Genomic DNA, 17,726 nt, shown 5'->3' on the forward strand with positions numbered 1-17,726 from the left:
ATCTCCTTTCCATCCAGCTAAAAACTTCCACCTCCTGATTCTAGACTGCCCTCTTCAGAAAAAAATAAGCCTAGTCTATTTTTTCACTTTCCAAACAACTGAAATATTATTATTTAGACTCTAAGTTCTTTCTTCTCTCTAAACATACCCACTTTCTTTGACATGGTTTTTAGTCACACCACCATTCTGGTTGCTCCCACGTTTAAACGCTTTGCTTTGTCGATGTCCTTTTTGTAAGAATGGCCCCAGAGAATGAATGAAATACTCTAGGCCCGGTCTGACTCCTGCAAAGTAGATCAGCACTATCACCCTCTATTAATTCAGCTAAAAATTACATTCTTTCTTCTTTTGGCAGCCACATCATACTACACACTCATATCAAGTTAACTGACCCCTAAAATGCTTAAGTCTTTTTCTACTTGTGCTGCTTTTAATCTCTACCTTCCCAGAACTGTGCTTGTAAAGTTGATTAGAAGAAAATAAAAATCCAAGCATGTGACCTTACCTTGCTATTTCGTCTCATTAGAATCAGTCCATTGCTCTAATTTTAAGGATCATTTTGGATCCTGATTCTATCATCCAATGCAGTTGTTATACCTTCCAACTTTATATTATGCACATAAGAGATAAATGTGTCTTCTATTTCTTTAACCAAGTTGCTTATTAAATGTAAAATAACATAAAGTTAACAGTAAGCGGCAGTGCTTTTTTCTTAGAAAGTTCCCTCCAAATTAAAGGCAATTCATTGATCAGAAACCATTATAAACAGTAGCAATTATACCTAGCATCCAGCCTAGACTCTCCATCTTGCTCACAGATCTCTGGTGAGTGCCCTTACCCAAATGATACAGTCCATAGTCACTGGATCTACAGTCCACAGTCACTGGATCTATGGCACTCCCCTGAGCTCCCTATCCACAAACCTGCCCAAGAGAGGACATGATGTTGATAGGACATGGCTTGTTCCTACTCAACCAGAAGTCTCTTTGGATCCCTGCTCACTCATCTAAGTGACTATAAAACAGCTTAAAATTTAATTAAAAAAATAAGTAACATATTAACATTCAAAAAGCAAAACATAGTAGACAAGTATTTTCAACTCCAGTCCTCATCACCTATAGGGAACCCTCCCTCTTTCTTCCCCTTCTGCCTTTCCTCTTTCTCTCTCTCATCCTGCCAATGCTTCTTCAAGCAAATTCAAATAATATGTATTATATACACATAACTCTTACAATCTCTGAGAGGTAGGGCTGGGGTTATGGCCTCTATTTGACAGAAGTCTGAGCCTAGCACGGGTTAAAAACATTGCACAGGGACTTCTGATTAAAAATAGTAGCAAATTGTTTTTAAAAAGTAAGTCGAGGGCTTCCCTGGTGGCGCAGTGGTTCAGAGTCCGCCTGCCGATGCAGGGGACACGGGTTCGTGCCCCGGTCTGGGAAGATCCCACATGCTGCGGAGCCGCTGGGCCCGTGAGCCATGGCCGCTGAGCCTGCGCGTCCGGAGTCTGTGCTCCGCAACGGGAGAGGCCACAACAGTGAGAGGCCCGCGTACCGCAAAAAAAAAAAAAAAAAAAAAGTAAGTTGAATACATGCATTTATCTCTGCTTCCTTCAAAAGCCTTACTAAATGATGTAAAGTGTTTATTTTTTAAAAGGCATAAACAGAAAACTTCTGCTTCCGGGAAGATGAAATAGATGTACTTTTCCCTATTCCTCCTGCTAAGTACACCTGAATACTTTGTACATTATACATAAAAGAGACATAATAATGAGTATCTGAAATGTGAGTAGAAGAAGGCAGACTGGCTAGGAACTTTAGGACCCAAGGAACAACATGGTGGTGAGCTGTCTGGGTTTTCTTTTTGCCTCATGTTTCCCAGACCGAAAACTGAAGAAGCCAGCAAACTGAAAACACCAATGGGTGCAGATAAAAACACAGAAAAGCCCAATGAAAGCCTGCTCTCTCCAGTCAGATGCAGAAAAGGGGCAACCCAGTAAGACAGAGCCCATAGAAAATAACTGCTCTATTCCAGCCAAAAACCACAGAAAAAACCTGCAGCTCCACCCCAGTCACGGCAGCAAAGGCCAAGTGGAGAGCCTAGACTTCCATTCTCATGAGTCTGCAACAAATCACTCCAACCTACCCTTCAGGGTGGGGAACGTCAGAGACGGCTGAGTAGGGAGTCAAGACCTTCATCTCTGAGGTGCCATGAGAGGAGGTCAAGTGGAGAGTCAAGACTTCCACAACCACCAAGTGGTAACAAGGCCAACTCCCACCACCATGGTGTCAACGGAAGCCATGTGGGGAGCAGTAGCAAGGCACTCCTACTTCCCAGCCAGGGAAGGATCAGTGGAAGCCTAACGGGAAACTGGAATTTTCACCCCAATCCAGTAATAATGAGAAGGTGAACTTTCACCTTCTGGGGTAAAAACAGAGGCCCTATGGAAACCTGAACGTCTATCCCCACCTAGCAGTAGTAACAAGAGGGCATTCCCCAAACCCATCAATCCCCTGCCAGAGCAGAAAACAGTTAAAATGGAAGGTTTACATAAGATCCAGAATCTATAACACAATATGAAAGTGTTGATATAGTTCATCAGACCAAGAACTAGGAAGAACTCAAACTACATGGAAAAACCCCCAGCAATTGATAGATGCCAAAATGAAGATGACGAAAAAGACAGAATCATCCAGCTATGATTTTAAAGCAGTCGTGACAAAAAATGCTTAAACCAGCAATTACGGTGATGCTTGAAATAAATGAACAAATAGAAAGCCTCAGCAAAGAAACAGGAAGTGTCATCAAAAACCCAGAAAACCTAAAGAAGAACCAAATGGAAATTTTTGAACTGAAAATACAATAACGGAAGTAAAAAGTACAATGGATGGGCTCATCAGCAGAATGGAAGGGACAAAGGAAAGAACCAGTGAACTGAAAGATAAAACAATAGGAATTACCCAGTATGAACCAAAGATAGCAAATAGGTTAAAGGGAAAAAAAAAGGACAAAATTAATATGCATAAGTCCATACTGATATAAATAAATGATTGAATAAATAAATAAGTGAGGGAGAAGTGCAATCACGTTAGAGAAGGAAGTTAAAGGCAAACAGATCAGAAAGGAAAAAATAAAACTGCCTCTATTTGCAGATGACATGGTGGTCTATATAGAACATCTTAAAGAATCGAGAAAAAAATTCCCAGAACTAGTAAACAAGGTCAGCAAGGTTATAAGATACAAAATAAACACAGAAAAATCAAGTGATTTTCTACATCCCAGCAATAAAAATATGGGCATCAAAATTAATTACCCAATACCATTTATAATCACTCAAAACAAAAACAAAAACCTAGATATAAATCTGAGAACATGTACAAGGACACTATGCTGAAAACTACACAATGCTGATGAAAGAAATCAAAGATGTAAATAAATGCAGAGAGGTGCCATGTTCATTTATTGGAAGACTAAACAGAGAAAAGAGGCCATTTCTCCCCAAACTGATATAACAGTTTAATGAAATTCCTACCAAAATTATAGCAAGACCTTCTGTAGATATAGATAAGATTATTCTAAAATTTATATGAAAAGACAAAAGAACTAGAATAGTTAAAAAAAATTTTGGGAAAAAAAGAAGCAGGAGGAATCAGCCTGATTTCAAGACATTATAAAGCTACAGTAATCAAGGCTGTGTGGTGTTGGTAGAGGGATAGACACATAGATTAATGGGATAGAACAGAGAATAGAGAGAGGTCTGGAGATCAACCGTCACAAATAGGTCCAACTGATTTTTGACAAAAATATTCAACGGAGGAAAGATAGCCTTTTCAACAAATGGACGCCAACAAGAAACAAAATGTTCTTCAACCGAAGTCTCATGCCTTATATAAAGTTAACTCAAAATGGGTCACAGACTTAAATGCAAAATGTAAAACTTATAGAAAAAAAAAAATAAGAGAAAATCTTTGGAATGGAGAGCTAGGCAAAGAGTTCTTAGAAATGACACCAAAACCACAATTCAGAAAAGGAAAAACTAATAAACTGGATTTCATCAAAATCCAAAACAAAACCAAACCCACAAGAAGGTCTTAGAAATTAACCTGATATATAAAAAATTCAACAGGATGGTTGAATATAAAGCTGAGAAAATCTGCTAGAATGTAGAGGGAAAAGACAAAGACATGAAAAAAAAAGGAAGAAAACAAAAAATTAGAAAATCAGTTCAGGATAACTAACATCCAAATACTGATAGTGAAGGAAGACAGAAAAGGAAATCATCAAATGAGACAAACTAAAATTCCCCCCACATAAGGATACGAGTTTCTAGATTAAATGAGACCACCAAACAACTAAAATAAATAAGAAATGCACACACCAAGGTATATATCATCAACAAATTTCATAACACTGTAAACAAAGAAGAATTTATAAACTTCTGGGGAGAAAAAATGGGTCGCAGCCAAAGGACCAGGTATTAGAATGACTTCAGACTTCCCAAAGCTCAACAATGAAAGCTAAAATACAGTAGAGCAACGCTTTCACGTATCTAATGAACTGATTTCCAACCCAGAATTTTATATGCAAACTATCACATGTGTGAATGTAAAACGAAGACATTTCCAGACCTGCAAGTTCTCAAAAATTTACCTACTGCACATCAGGAAGCTCCTGGAGGACAAGTTCCACCAAAAGGAGAAAGCAGAGCAAAAAGAGGAGTCAACAAATCTAACGAGAAAGAGAAGCAAAGAGAATAGCTAGAAAATTCCACGATAAGAAGTAAATGAGGCCTAGAGAGCAACCAACCTATATTCCCTCAAGTCCAAAGACTGAGAGAGATTTCTTCAAGAAGATAAAACAGACAGAATACTAACTGTGTTCAAAAGTATTTTTTAAATGATTTAAACAACTTGGGGAGAGTTTGAAATTCAGTTGCACAAAAGTACACAGAAAACTAAGATTTAAAAAACCTAAAAGACAAGATGATTATTAATTCCAGTGAAAAGAAAATTATGTAAGAAACGAATAGTAATCAGAGTCCACTTAGAAGATTTAGCAAAAATAACGTTTTCTTACATAATAATGTAAAAACTAATACTAATATAACTAACATACTGCCAAACATACTGCTATTGTGGCAGAATGAGAGATGAGAAGAATGCAAGTATTTAGAGTGAAGGGCATGCAGGCGATGAAAGAGTTAACTTTTTACTTTCCATAGTATGTAACGCCTAAAATGGAGGAGGGAAAAAAGAATTAGCAATATCAGCCTGCTATTTAGAAATATATCAAATGAATCCACTAAAAGTGGTGGCCTCTGGGACCTTGCAATGGCATAGGAGGCCCCCTCAGGGAATTGCTTGATGTTTTTTGTAATAAGCTTAGTTCAACTATTTGGGTATTTAAGTTTTGAAAAAACAAATTAAAAAACAAAACTCTCACAGCTAATACATGGCTGGGCCAGAACTTGAATCATGTAATTTAATTCCTAATCAGGTCCATTAATTTGTGAGGTCCAAAGGGGCCCGCATCTTCTTAGCTCCTTTACTCCAGCACCTGCCCAGCACAAAGAAAGCCCTCCAAAAACGTTTCTGAATGAGTGGGAGAAAGTTAAAGAGTGGGATTACTCTTCTAACACCAGAAAATGAATGAGAAACGCATTCCAGGCAGAGGAAAGAGCAGAAGCAAAGAGAGCAAATGGAGTGCGAGAGCTGAGCAAGGAAGAGGCAAGGTGGGAGGAGAAGGAGGAATAGCATCCCGAAAACACTGGGTGGAGGAAGGGAAATACAGTGAGCACAGCTGTTTGCAGCTGAATGGCAGGGGAGAGGGAGGACGCTGGTGCCTTGCACAGTTCCACGTGGCCCTGGCTGTATGTATATAAGCCTTGGGGGTTTTGTGTCTGTTTTGCAATGATGACAGCAACACTTATTTCTACCAACAGTTCCTTCCCAAATAGTTGCAGCCTTCTGGAATCTACATAGTACCAGGCTCTCTAAAATCCTAAGTTGTACAACTTGTTACTCTAAGTAGCCACTGAAAGGGCAACCCCACCAGGGCAAGCAAAGCCTGGTGGAATCCCTACAATGCCACCCTCACCATTTTTGGGGCCTCTCTCTGCTCTTAGCAGGAGCACTGGGAAAGAGGGGGCGGGGAGGGAGATGAATTGGGAGATTGGAATTGACATACATATATGCTAATATGTATAAAATAGATAACTCATAAGAACCTACTGTATAAATAAATTAAATTAAATTAAAACAAGAGCGGGGCTTCCCTGGTGGCGCAGTGGTTGAGAGTCCACCTGCCGATGCAGGGGACACGGGTTCGTGTCCCGGTCTGGGAGGATCCCACATGCCGCGGAGCGGCTGGGCCCGTGAGCCTGCGCGTCCGGAGCCTGTGCTCTGCGATGGCAGAGGCCACAACAGTGAGAGGCCCGCGTACCGCAAAAAAAAAAAAAAAACCAAAAAAAAACCAAGAGTATTAAAATGTAGGGCACAAAGGAGTCATCACCTCTAGGTGAACATCTGCATCTGCTATGACCATTATTCATACATTCATTTCATCCAAAGTTTATTTACTTTATGTCAGGTAGTGTACTGGAATACAAAGTTTCTGATTTTAAATAACTTACTTTCTAAAGGCAGCATCACTTATATAGTAACAAGGTAAGCAATATAATTGGCATAAAGAAAAGTACTGTGGAGACACAAAGACTATCCAAATTTCTTAAATGTATAATGTCAAACAGAAGTGAAAGAAAGAGACAACTCCAACAAATTCCCATATACCCATCACCCTGCTTATACAGTAATCAACTCATCGCCAATCTTGTTTCTCTTCTAAATCCACTCGTTTAATTTCAAGAAATCATATTATTTCATCCACAAATATTTCATCATATATCTAACAGATAGGGTCTCTTTCTTTAAACACAATATGAACCTAAATCTTGAAAACTTATTAAGTTTTTAAGATGTGAGATATAATTAATATATAATAAAATGCACAGATCTGAAAGTGTCCAACTGAGTTCAGACAATGGTGTAGCCATAACCACTACCCAAAACAAGATACAGAACAATTTCCATGGCCTAGGAAGTTCCCACATACCCCTTTCTAGTGAATTTTCCACACCCAGACGACCACTTTCTGATCTCTATTACCACAGATCACTTTTGCTTGTTCTTAGACTTTTATAAATGGGATCACAGAGTATTGTATGAGTAAGCAGTTTCTAGGCAAAAAAAAAAAAGGGAAAAGCATTCTGGGGGAAAGAACTACGTTTACGTAATATAAAGGTATGGAAGGATATGTTCATGGAATGCTGAAGGGCTTGAGAGGGTTGAAAACTAGGACTGGTAGCTGATAGATGATAAGATGGAAAGAGGAGGTTTGTTGGGAAGCTAGGATCTCCATAGTTAATTCTGGGAACGAAGTTGTTAAGTAAATTTTTCCCAGTGCCTCAAACTATTTCTCTGACCTGAAAATTGGTCGGTTCTCTCACTATGCTCCTTTCTCCTCAACCCTCTAGCTAAGAGTGACCAAGGCAGGAGCAGCGCCCTACACCCCATGGCTGTTCCCTCCCATTTTGTGCAAGGCCTCTCTGCCATCTCAGGGAAGGGAAGAAGCCCCCCACTGGCTTTCTTATGAGAGGGCACAGTCCCTCTCCCCATTTTAAACAAGCAGTCCCAAGTCTGAGGGGCAGCCTTACCATTATCTGTATTTCTCTCTTGCACACCTGGAGATCATGCTCATTGTTGACAAACATGCGTTTCAAGGCACATTTCATCCCATTGCTTGTCCTCACCAGAAACACGATAGCAAATCCACCTGTGAGAGAAACACACATACAAGCTCTTTTGAGTCATGTTTAAAAAGTCAATCAAATGACCATGGTAGCTGCAGTTTGCTGATGTCACTGTTAATGGTACTGATGTCATCATCAGCTAGGCCTAGGGCTGGCCTGGCATAGAAAGCATTCTTAAGATTCTGGGGACTCAAAGGTATCACATGTGGGATTGGGTAGCAAGTCAGAAAAATTGTTCCTCCAGCTTGCAAGGCAGAAATAGAGGCACATGTAGAGAACAAATGTATGGACACCAGGGGGGAAATGGGCGGGGGAGGTGGTGATGGAATGAATTGGGAGATTGGGATTGACATATATACACTAATATGTATAAAGTAGATAACTAATAAGAACCTGCTGTATAAAAAATAAATAAATAAAATTCAAAAAAAAAGGATATGAGGTCATTTAAGTAAAAAAAAAAAAAAAAAAGAGAGAAAAATCGTTCCTAAACATCTATCTAAAAAAAACAGGAAGAACAGTAATTATCTTCCAAAGAAACTACAGATAAACAGATGAATGAACGGATGAAAAAAAAGAACCAACTACATTCCAACTGCTATCCTAGGCACTTTGAGCTCTTGTTTAATTCATACCACAATCCTGTGAAGCTGGGTGATATTTTTTCCCTTAAGACAACAATTACTAGCTGAAGAAAACAGAGGCTCAAAGAGATTAGATTCAACCAAGGACTTCTTTAAGAAAACATAAGTCCAACTTAAGAGAGGCTCGGAAATTATTTCAATAATTGCTCTATGAATAGTTGGCAATTAATTTCAAGAATCTCCTTCTCTTCCTTTTTTCTCATCCTTCCTCACCCCATCCCCCAACTCAAATCAACAATACACTCTGAGGATTCCTCCTGCCCTCCCTACCTCATGGGCTGTTGAGAAGACACAGACATAGTTAGGAAAGTACTATTCTACAACACAGCAGACACCAGGCAAGTATGACGATTACTGGGCAGAGTTTTTAATGTCTGCACTAACCCTTCTCTAAAAGACAGTTCATAATTCATTAAAAGAAGTTACTATAACTCCAAAAGAAATTCTTCAGTGCTCTGAATTGGTTATGCCTTAGCGTTCCACAAATTCTTAGAGCTCCTAACCTTGACCTCACTCCCCAAACACTGTATGAGGCGTTCAGTGCCACTGTTAAGAGGGGTTTGGGTAGATAATGTGCAGCAAAGCTATCGAAGTTGAAGGCTTTGGGATAAGCAGCGGTTATATCAGACACTTAGTCCATGTGCCTGCTCACACACCTGTATAATTTAGCTTGAACTATCCTGCACACTGACCCTGGGTAGTGAAAAAAATTGCTAGGCTATTCTTTGCACGGAGATGATGTCTAATTGGATGGAGCCGAACACAGAGACAAGTCAGCAGTACAGGAAGTTGAGCTGAGGTCATGGCATAGTACTGGGGCAAGCAGCCACGTGCAAAATTGATACAAGGTAATTAGCAGTGATTATAGAGACCTCAGACCTGAGATATAAGACTTGGGTCCCAATCATTCCACTCTAAATCCTCTGAGACCCAGCAGCCCTCCAGTACCTATCTGTTGATGTTCAAGATATTTCCTGTTGTATCTTTAAAATAACTGTTCTTTTTCAAATTAACTTGAGTCAGATTCTGTACCATGCAACCAAAGACAGCTTTAATCATAAAGCACTGTTGCATGTTTTCATAAAATACACACATAATTCTGTGTTAAAAAAATTGTTTCATGGGCTCAAATGTTCCAAAAGTGCATTTTGATAATGATTTATCAAAGACTGCATGCTTGTATACTTCCTGTCCTTGTGCTCTTCAGTACTCAGATAAACAGTAAAGTTCACCATACAATCTTTCACTTCAGCTGTCATGTCTCTAAGTTTTGTACCTCAATAACATTTTCTTGTAATACTTTAAAGTCCACTCATACTGCTCAACTCTCAATTTAACTCTACAATTTTGAGTATTTACTATAGAAGATTTTTAAAATCCTAGCATGCATTGACAACTAGAGGTCTAATTACACATGCAAAAAAACCCTCCTCAATTCTAAGATGCATATTTTTTACATTTTAATTTTTAGGATATCAGAATTTTCTTGTAATAAATATGTACATTTAATGCAGAAGCATTTGTCTTCCTTTCCCCCCCGCCAAAAGCCATTAAATTCATGATGTGTCTTAGCAATTAAAATTGGGGAAAATGAAAAAAAATAAAATAAAATTGGGGAAAATGATAGTATAAATTTTAAAATTTCTACGTATAGTCATAATTGTTTTGTGAATAATACAAGAGGGTTTTCATTTTACAGACAGTTTGAATTTTAAAAAAAATCACAGAACTACAGACTACGCACCAGTAGTGTTTCGAGAGAGCCTTAGTCCAAGCAGTTTGCTTTGTGGGGGGAGGAAACAAGTGAGGCTTAGGATCCCATGGCTAGTTATGGGCAGAACCTGGACCAGTTTCACCGTCCTGATTATCTAAAAAATGTTCTTTCCACTTCACTTACCTTAGTGAAAACTATGCAATACTCATTTAGAGAATAAGGACACACCTGACAGTCCTGCAGAACAAAAGCTGGGAATGACTAGTTCCTGCAGTTCTGTGATGCATGGCACCACTAAAGAATGAGGCAAGTCTTTAGAAGCAGGTTGGTGATGCGGCAACTTGAGATAACTGCCACCAGATGGGAGCAGTCAGCTTTCTTTGCCAGGTAGCAAGATGACCTTTCCAGACCAGACTGAAGAAACGGGTCAGAGGCCTACCACATGATCCAGTCAAGGACAACTGGTTGAGAAGAGCCAGCCCAGACCCTCAAAGCCTATGACCAACATAAATCTAAAGGCAACGCAATGAACCACTATGCTTTACATAGACAGAACCACGTTTTAGGCATCTATGCCTATAAAAGGGCTTATTTGCAGGTGAGAAGCATTTAAATCAGGGCTTCTTGATCATGAGATCAAAAATTGAAGCCTGAAAGGATTTGTCCCTTTAAAGATGTTAACCACTTACACCGTGTAGTTGACCAAACAGAGTGTAAATTTAAGGTAGAGGGCACAGAGCACGACTCGAGACACTTCTCCACCACAGGCCCACATCCACCACACAGATTAGGGTAATAAGATTCTCAGCCGCAGCTAAAGAGGGTGCAGGGATTACAGAAGGCAGCTATAAGACTTCAAGAGAGGTGCATACCTTAATGGCTTTTTTGTTTGTTTGTTTTTTCTTTTAATTTGCGGTATGCAGGCCTCTCACTGTTTTGGCCTCTCCCGTTGCGAGCACAGGCTCCGGACGCGCAGGCTCAGCGGCCATGGCTCATGGGCCCAGCCGCTCCGCGGCATGTCGGATCGTCCCGGACCGGGGCACGAACCCGTGTCCCCTGCATCGGCAGGTGGACTCTCAACCACTGCGCCACCAGGGAAGCCCGAGGTGCTTACCTTAGGTTGAGGTGCATCCCTAGATCTTGATTAAATGGAAAAATCTAAAGCTGAGCTGGGGAGAGGTTGGACAGAGGTAAGAAAAGCTAACATTCAGCAGAGCCTGTGCCAGTCTGCCCACGGGAGCCTGTGCCAATCTCGCTGCCTACTGGCACTGTCTGAAACTAAGATAATCTCCATGATTACACTGAAATCCATTTGTGGGAAAATTCATGAATTTATTGAATCATAAAGGGAAAAAGGATCTGATCCATTATGTGAGGTAAGTGAAAGAGGCAGGATAATTTTGACACAGACACACTTTTACCTATTAACTTTAAATACAGAAATATTTTTTGGGCTTTCCTGGTGGCGCAGTGGTTAAGAAACCACCTGCCAATTCAGGGGACACGGGTTCAAGCCCTGCTCCGGGAAGATCTCACATGCCACGGAGCAACTAAGCCCATGCGCCACAACTACTGAGCCTGCGCTCTAGAGCCCACGCGCCACAACTACTGAAGCCCACACGCCTAGAGCCCGTGCTGCACAACAAGAGAAGTCACCGCAATGAGAAGCCCGTGCACCGCAACAAAGAGTAGCCCCTGCTCGCCACAACTAGAAAAGCCCACGTGCAGCAACGAAGACCCAACGCAGCCAAAAATAAATAAATAAATAAATAAATTTTATTTACTTCCACAAAGAGACATGCTTTCTCCCACTTTCCCTAAAATACATAGCACTCTTGGTCTAACTTTCTCCCTCTAATTTTTGATGATGTGGATGGGTACTTACCACTCACTGTGAATTTAGAGATTTTGTCTGCTCGGTTCCCCTCTATATCTTCGTGCCCTAGAGTAGTGCCTGACACATAACGAGGCCTCAAAAATGAACTAACTCTCCTCTTAATGTTACTACAGGAAAGGCTACAGAGACTAGTGGAGACTGTGGCAAACCCAAGCACATGGCCCATGGAAAGGAACAGCTACCGTACAACTCAAGGTAATTACTGCCACATAGGGATACAGAATCCGTTTTATCATCAACACTTGGTATTACTGGTCTTCTTATTTTAGCCATTCTAGTAAGTGTGTAGTGATATTTAATTGTGTTTTTTTTATGTTCCCATATCTATTTTTTTTTACGTCTTTATTGGAATATAATTGCTTTACAATGATGTGCTAGTTTCTGCTTCATAACAAAGTGGATCAGTCACACACACACATATGTTCCCATATCCCTTCCCCCTCGCGTCTCCCTCCCTCCCACCCTCCCTATCCCACCCCTCTAGGTGGTCACAAAGCACCGAGCTGATCTCCCCGTGCTATGCGGCTGCTTCCCACTAGCTATTTTACGTTTGGTAGTGTATATATGTCCACGCCACTCTCTCACTTTGTCACAGCTTACCCTTCCCCCTCCCCATATCCTCAAGTCCATTCTCTAGTAGGTCTGTGTCTTTATTCCTGTCTTACCCCTGGGTTCTGCATGACATTTTTTTTTTCTTAGATTCCATACATATGTGTCAGCATATGGTATTTGTCTTTCTCTTTCTGACTTACTTCACTCTGTATGACAGACTCTAGGTCCATCCACCTCACTACAAGTAACTCAATTTCGTTTCTTTATATGGCTGAGTAATATTCCATTGTATATATGTGCCACATCTTCTTTATCTGTTCATCCGATGATGGACACTTAGGTTGTTTCCATCTCCTGGCTATTGTAAATAGAGCTGCAATGAACATTTTGGTACATGACTCTTTTTGAATTATGGTTTTCTCAGGGTATATGCCCAGTACTGGGATTGCTGGGTCATACGGTAGTTCTACTTGTAGTTTTTTAAGGATCCTCCATACTGTTCTCCATAGTGGCTGTACCAATTCACATTCTCACCAGCAGTGCAAGAGTGTTCCTTTTTCTCCACATCCTCTCCAGCATCTATTGTTTGTAGATTTTTTGATGATGGCCATTCTGACTGGTGTGAGATGATATCTCACTGTATTTTTTTTTTTTTTTTTTCCTGCGGTACACGGGCCTCTCACTGTTGTGGCCTCTCCCGTTGTGGAGCACAGGCTCTGGACACGCAGGCCCAGCAGCCATGGCTCACAGGCCCAGCCACTCCGCGGCATGTGGGATCTTCCCGGACTGGGGCACGAACCTGTGTCCCCTGCATCGGCAGGCGGACTCTCAACCACTGTGCCACCAGGGAAGCCCCTTATTGTAGTTTTGATTTGCATTTCTCTAATGATTAATGATGTTGAGCATTCTTTCATGTGTTTGTTGGCAGACTGTATATCTTCTTTGGAGAAATGTCTATTTAGGTCTTCTGCCCATTTTTGGATTGGGTTGTTTTTTTGTTATTGAGCTGCTTGTAAATTTTGGAGATTAATCCTTTGTCACTTGCTTCATTTGCAAATATTTTCTCCCATTCTGAGGGTTGTCTTTTGGTCTTGTTTATGGTTTCCTTTGCTGTGCAAAAGCTTTGAAGTTTCATTAGGTCCCATTTGTTTATTTTTGCTTTTATTTCCATTTCTCTAGGAGGTGGGTCAAAAAGGATCTTGCTGTGATTTATGTCATAGAGTGTTCTGCCTATGTTTTTCCTCTAAGAGTTTGATTGTTTCTGGCCTTACATTTAGGTCTTTAATCCATTTTGAGCTTATTTTTGTGTATGGTGTTAGGGAGTGTTCTAATCTCATACTTTTACATGTACCTGTCCAGTTTTCCCAGCACCACTTATTGAAGAGGCTGTCCTTTCTCCACTGTACACTCTTGCCTCCTTTATCAAAGATAAGGTGACCATATGTGCGTGGGTTTCTCTCTGGGCTTTCTATCCTGTTCCATTGATCTATGTTTCTGTTTTTGTGCCAGTACCATACTGTCTTGATTACTGTAGCTTTGTAGTATAGTCTGAAGTCAGGGAGCCTGATTTCTCCAGCTCTGTTTTTCATTCTCAAGATTGCTTTGGCTATTCGGGGTCTTTTGTGTTTCCATACAAATTGTGAAATTTTTGGTTCTAGGTCTGTGAAAAATGCCAGTGGTAGTTTTTAATTGTGGTTTTAATTTGCATTTCCCAATAGATCCTTCATCGTTTAAACTCTTAGGATTACCTGCTTTCCACTTTACTGATAAAAGGCTTTAGTAAGCATAGGATCATGGAGTCACCAATGAAATTACTGAGATAACTTGGACTTCTACCTCTCAAGCAAAGATGACAGAAATGCCTAGTTCTATCCTGGGAGAAAAAGGCAGGTAAGAATTTGTAATACATAGAGGCGGGTGTTATATAATTTCTAAAATCTCAACTCTGACATCAGCAAGAGATCATGGTCATCAACATCATTATCTTGACTGAGATCTTTTAAACACAACGTCTTCAAGGAGCCTGGCCATGAATATTCAACACTGGCAATGGGGCTTTTGAAGTAAGTGTAGTACCTCTCCTGGCTTAATCTCAAATACGGAATCATGCTAGCTGGTACCAGGCCTTGGGGGCTGTTCTGAATGAATCAAGACACCAGTGCCTCCACTTAGCAAGGACGAGTGAGGGATCGGGGGGAGGGAAGGTGATAAGGAAGAGAAGGAAAACACCAAACTGATGATCTGAGCAGTGACATGCACGGAGATGGGAAACAGGTGGGCAGACAATGAGAATGATGAGACCATGAGACAAAGCCCATCCTGGTGCTGAAACAGCGTTTCTGGATTTGCTGCCAAAGAGGTTTTTGGTGGATATTTAAAAATCGGGCCTAGAGTCGGGGCACTAAAACCTGCTGCTTGCTTATTTCCTGCAGGTAAAAGGAACTTCATTTCCTATCATAAGCCCCATCTACACCTTTAGGAATGGCTTCCACTTGTGTGAGATGAAAGCAGACAAACTAAAGTGAGGAAACAAAACGAAGTGAGGAAAACTTCACACTCTGTTCGTGTCCTCCACTTCTCCACCCTACAAATTCTGCGTTTCTCTTTCAAAATAAGGTTTACCCTGATGAATGCTGTTTACTTAATGCAGTTTCTCTTGGAATTACTTGAGGAAGAGAAAACTAGAATAAAACAGCCTCCTGAATCTTAACTAAAGAATCAGAGACAGAACCCAGTTAAAGTGGGATGTATCTGGGAGATGTAAAAGAAAGGGCAACACTGGACGAGTTACTGGATCTCTTTGGTCTCCATTTCCTCAACTGCAGAAATTAAGGCAAAATGAGTGGTATTTAAAAGAACGGTTTCCTCAGAGACATAGGATTACAGGAGGTGCTGCAGTGGTCCCACGAGGGAAAGTGGCTCCACTTAAGAGTAGGGCTCTGCACACAGCTTCCTTTTATCTGCTTATTATTCATTCTGAAAAAGATGCTAGAAAAAAGGGGAGAAACTCTGCTTTAAAGGAGGAAAAAACCCCAAGAATATTCTGTAGCCCTATGTAAAAGTATTTTATAAAGAAAAAAGGACTACAGCACTGAAAGTCACGCAGACGGCCCTTACCTACTAGCCTACCACAGACACAAATGTGCACAGGCAGCCTGGGGGGTGGGGGGAGGCGGGGCCACCACATCCACTTTACACTGAGACCGTGGAGTATTCCTTTAGAGTCCAACAGATGAGGTTCAAACCCCAGCTCAGGAAAGCCATGATCTCACTGAGGCCCTGTCCTCTCACCTGTCAAAGGCAGCTGAGAGCTACCTCTTAGCTTTGGGGAGGATTAAACGACAGGCAAAGCACCGAGCACATAGGTGGTATGCGATGAATATAGGTTCCCTCCTTACCTCCCCCCCCACCAAAGTTCTTTGTATTTGTGTGATAGATATCTGACTTACCATAAAGTTCTAAATCTGGCGTATCTTCTTGAGATAAAGGGCATAAACTCAAATACCTACAGGGGCCAGACAGATCATCTAAGGGAGGGAAACAGTGCAGGTATAACAAAGTGTACAGAGGGAGTCTAATGATGGGAGATCACGGGGAGTAGTGAGACCGTGCAAACCAGAAAGTGCACGCCCTGCTCACGGGGCAGCCGCTCCTCAGTGAAGGCCAGTTGCTGCCATGGAGGAACGTGGGCTGAGGGTTGCCAAGTTTTTTGATTTCCAAGAGAAGCTAGACTTTTAGGAGAAATCTCCCACTTTTTAAATCCCAGCTACAACTTTAGAAAAGCTCTTCACCCCTGTGCAAGTTAAGGACACCTATTTCCAGGCCTGGACTGAATGAGACAGCCCTGCCTCAACCTTTATGAGAGCCTTGTGAAGTAGCAGGACATGTACGACAATCTCTACTTGACTAGCTGGGAAACTGAGGCATGGAGAAAAGCCCAAGTGGCCTCCCTAGTACCGCCACCTAGAGGCAGGGCCAGGACTGAAAAACAGGCATACCAATTCCTGGCCCTGACCTTGGTTCACTCTCCCATGCTGCCGTCCCTCCCTCCCTCCCTGCAGCGGACCCTACAAGACACCTCCATTATCAGGGAAGGTTAGGGAAAAGACATGGTGAAAGCCAAGGGGCCTGTCCAAAGCTTGGCCTCCCTCACTGGCCCAGTGAGAGGGAGAACTTGAGTGCACTGTCAGCTCCCACGGGGAGTGACGACGAAGAGGCTGACAAACATCCATCCACAATTTATTCAAGACAACTTGGCCAGAAGTTTCAGAAGGAACAAAAACGTTCTAAACTCTAGAACAGATGGCAAGGAGCACAGCAAAGATTCTGCAGGAGAAAAGGTCAATTTGAAGCATTTGTCAACACATTTCAGTGGGGACTTGGGGTTTGTTTTTTAACATCAATCTCTCCTCACTTGCCTCAAATTAAAAATCACCATGTGCCAACTCTTTCTGGGGAACACGTCAAAGCAGTCCTGTCCCCAGGCAGGAAGAACACCCAGATGGGAGATGACTTGAGGTACTCAACTTCCTCCCTCTCCATCGGGAGCTGTGGGCACAGAGTCAGCCACTGGCAAACTCTGGCAGTGATACAGAAACATCAACGGAACCCAATGAAGGCCACAGCCCTGGCTGAACACGGGACAGCTGGCAGGTGGCTCTTCCTTTCTAGGACTGCAACAACTAGGGAACATCTCCAGTTCATCTCCATTCTCTTTTGGCATGAGTCTTTAAAAATAATAATAATAATAATAATAATAATAGACATTTCCAGAGAAGGCACCTGCCTACCTGGAACAAAGGTTAGCGTTTAAGAAATCAAGTTGGTCACACACACCAGAGGCTTGTGAATTACTGCACATAGAACCAGAGCACATTGGACCTGGCCTGTCATCAGCTGAGACCGACCAGAAGAGGGCCTTTCCCAGAGCCACCGGGCCCACCTTGTCTGAACTGTTTCCAAGGGCTTGGCTGTCTAGCAAACATAGAGAGAAATGATGAGAGACATCAGCAGGGCCATATCCTTTGTTCACTGACATCCCCAGATCACACTGAGCCAACTGTCTCTTCTCTATTATTACAAGCCAGGGTGATCTTATAAAAACAGAAATTGAAT

General features: G+C 41.5%; 1 protein-coding gene across 6 annotated transcripts in view; it reads right to left on the reverse strand.

Moving 5' to 3' along the window:
- AAK1 (AP2 associated kinase 1) overlaps positions 1-17,726 on the reverse strand; it is a 171,402-nt gene that overhangs the window by 92,307 nt on the left and 61,369 nt on the right. For all 6 annotated transcript variants that reach the window (XM_032652901.1, XM_032652898.1, XM_032652897.1 and 3 more), the window contains exon 3: positions 7,709-7,827. In XM_032652901.1, the coding sequence (XP_032508792.1) occupies positions 7,709-7,827 (119 nt within the window). The remainder of the gene's footprint in view (positions 1-7,708; positions 7,828-17,726) is intronic.

This window comes from Phocoena sinus, chromosome 13, assembly GCF_008692025.1.
Source record: "Phocoena sinus isolate mPhoSin1 chromosome 13, mPhoSin1.pri, whole genome shotgun sequence".
Taxonomy (NCBI): Eukaryota; Metazoa; Chordata; class Mammalia; order Artiodactyla; family Phocoenidae; genus Phocoena; species Phocoena sinus.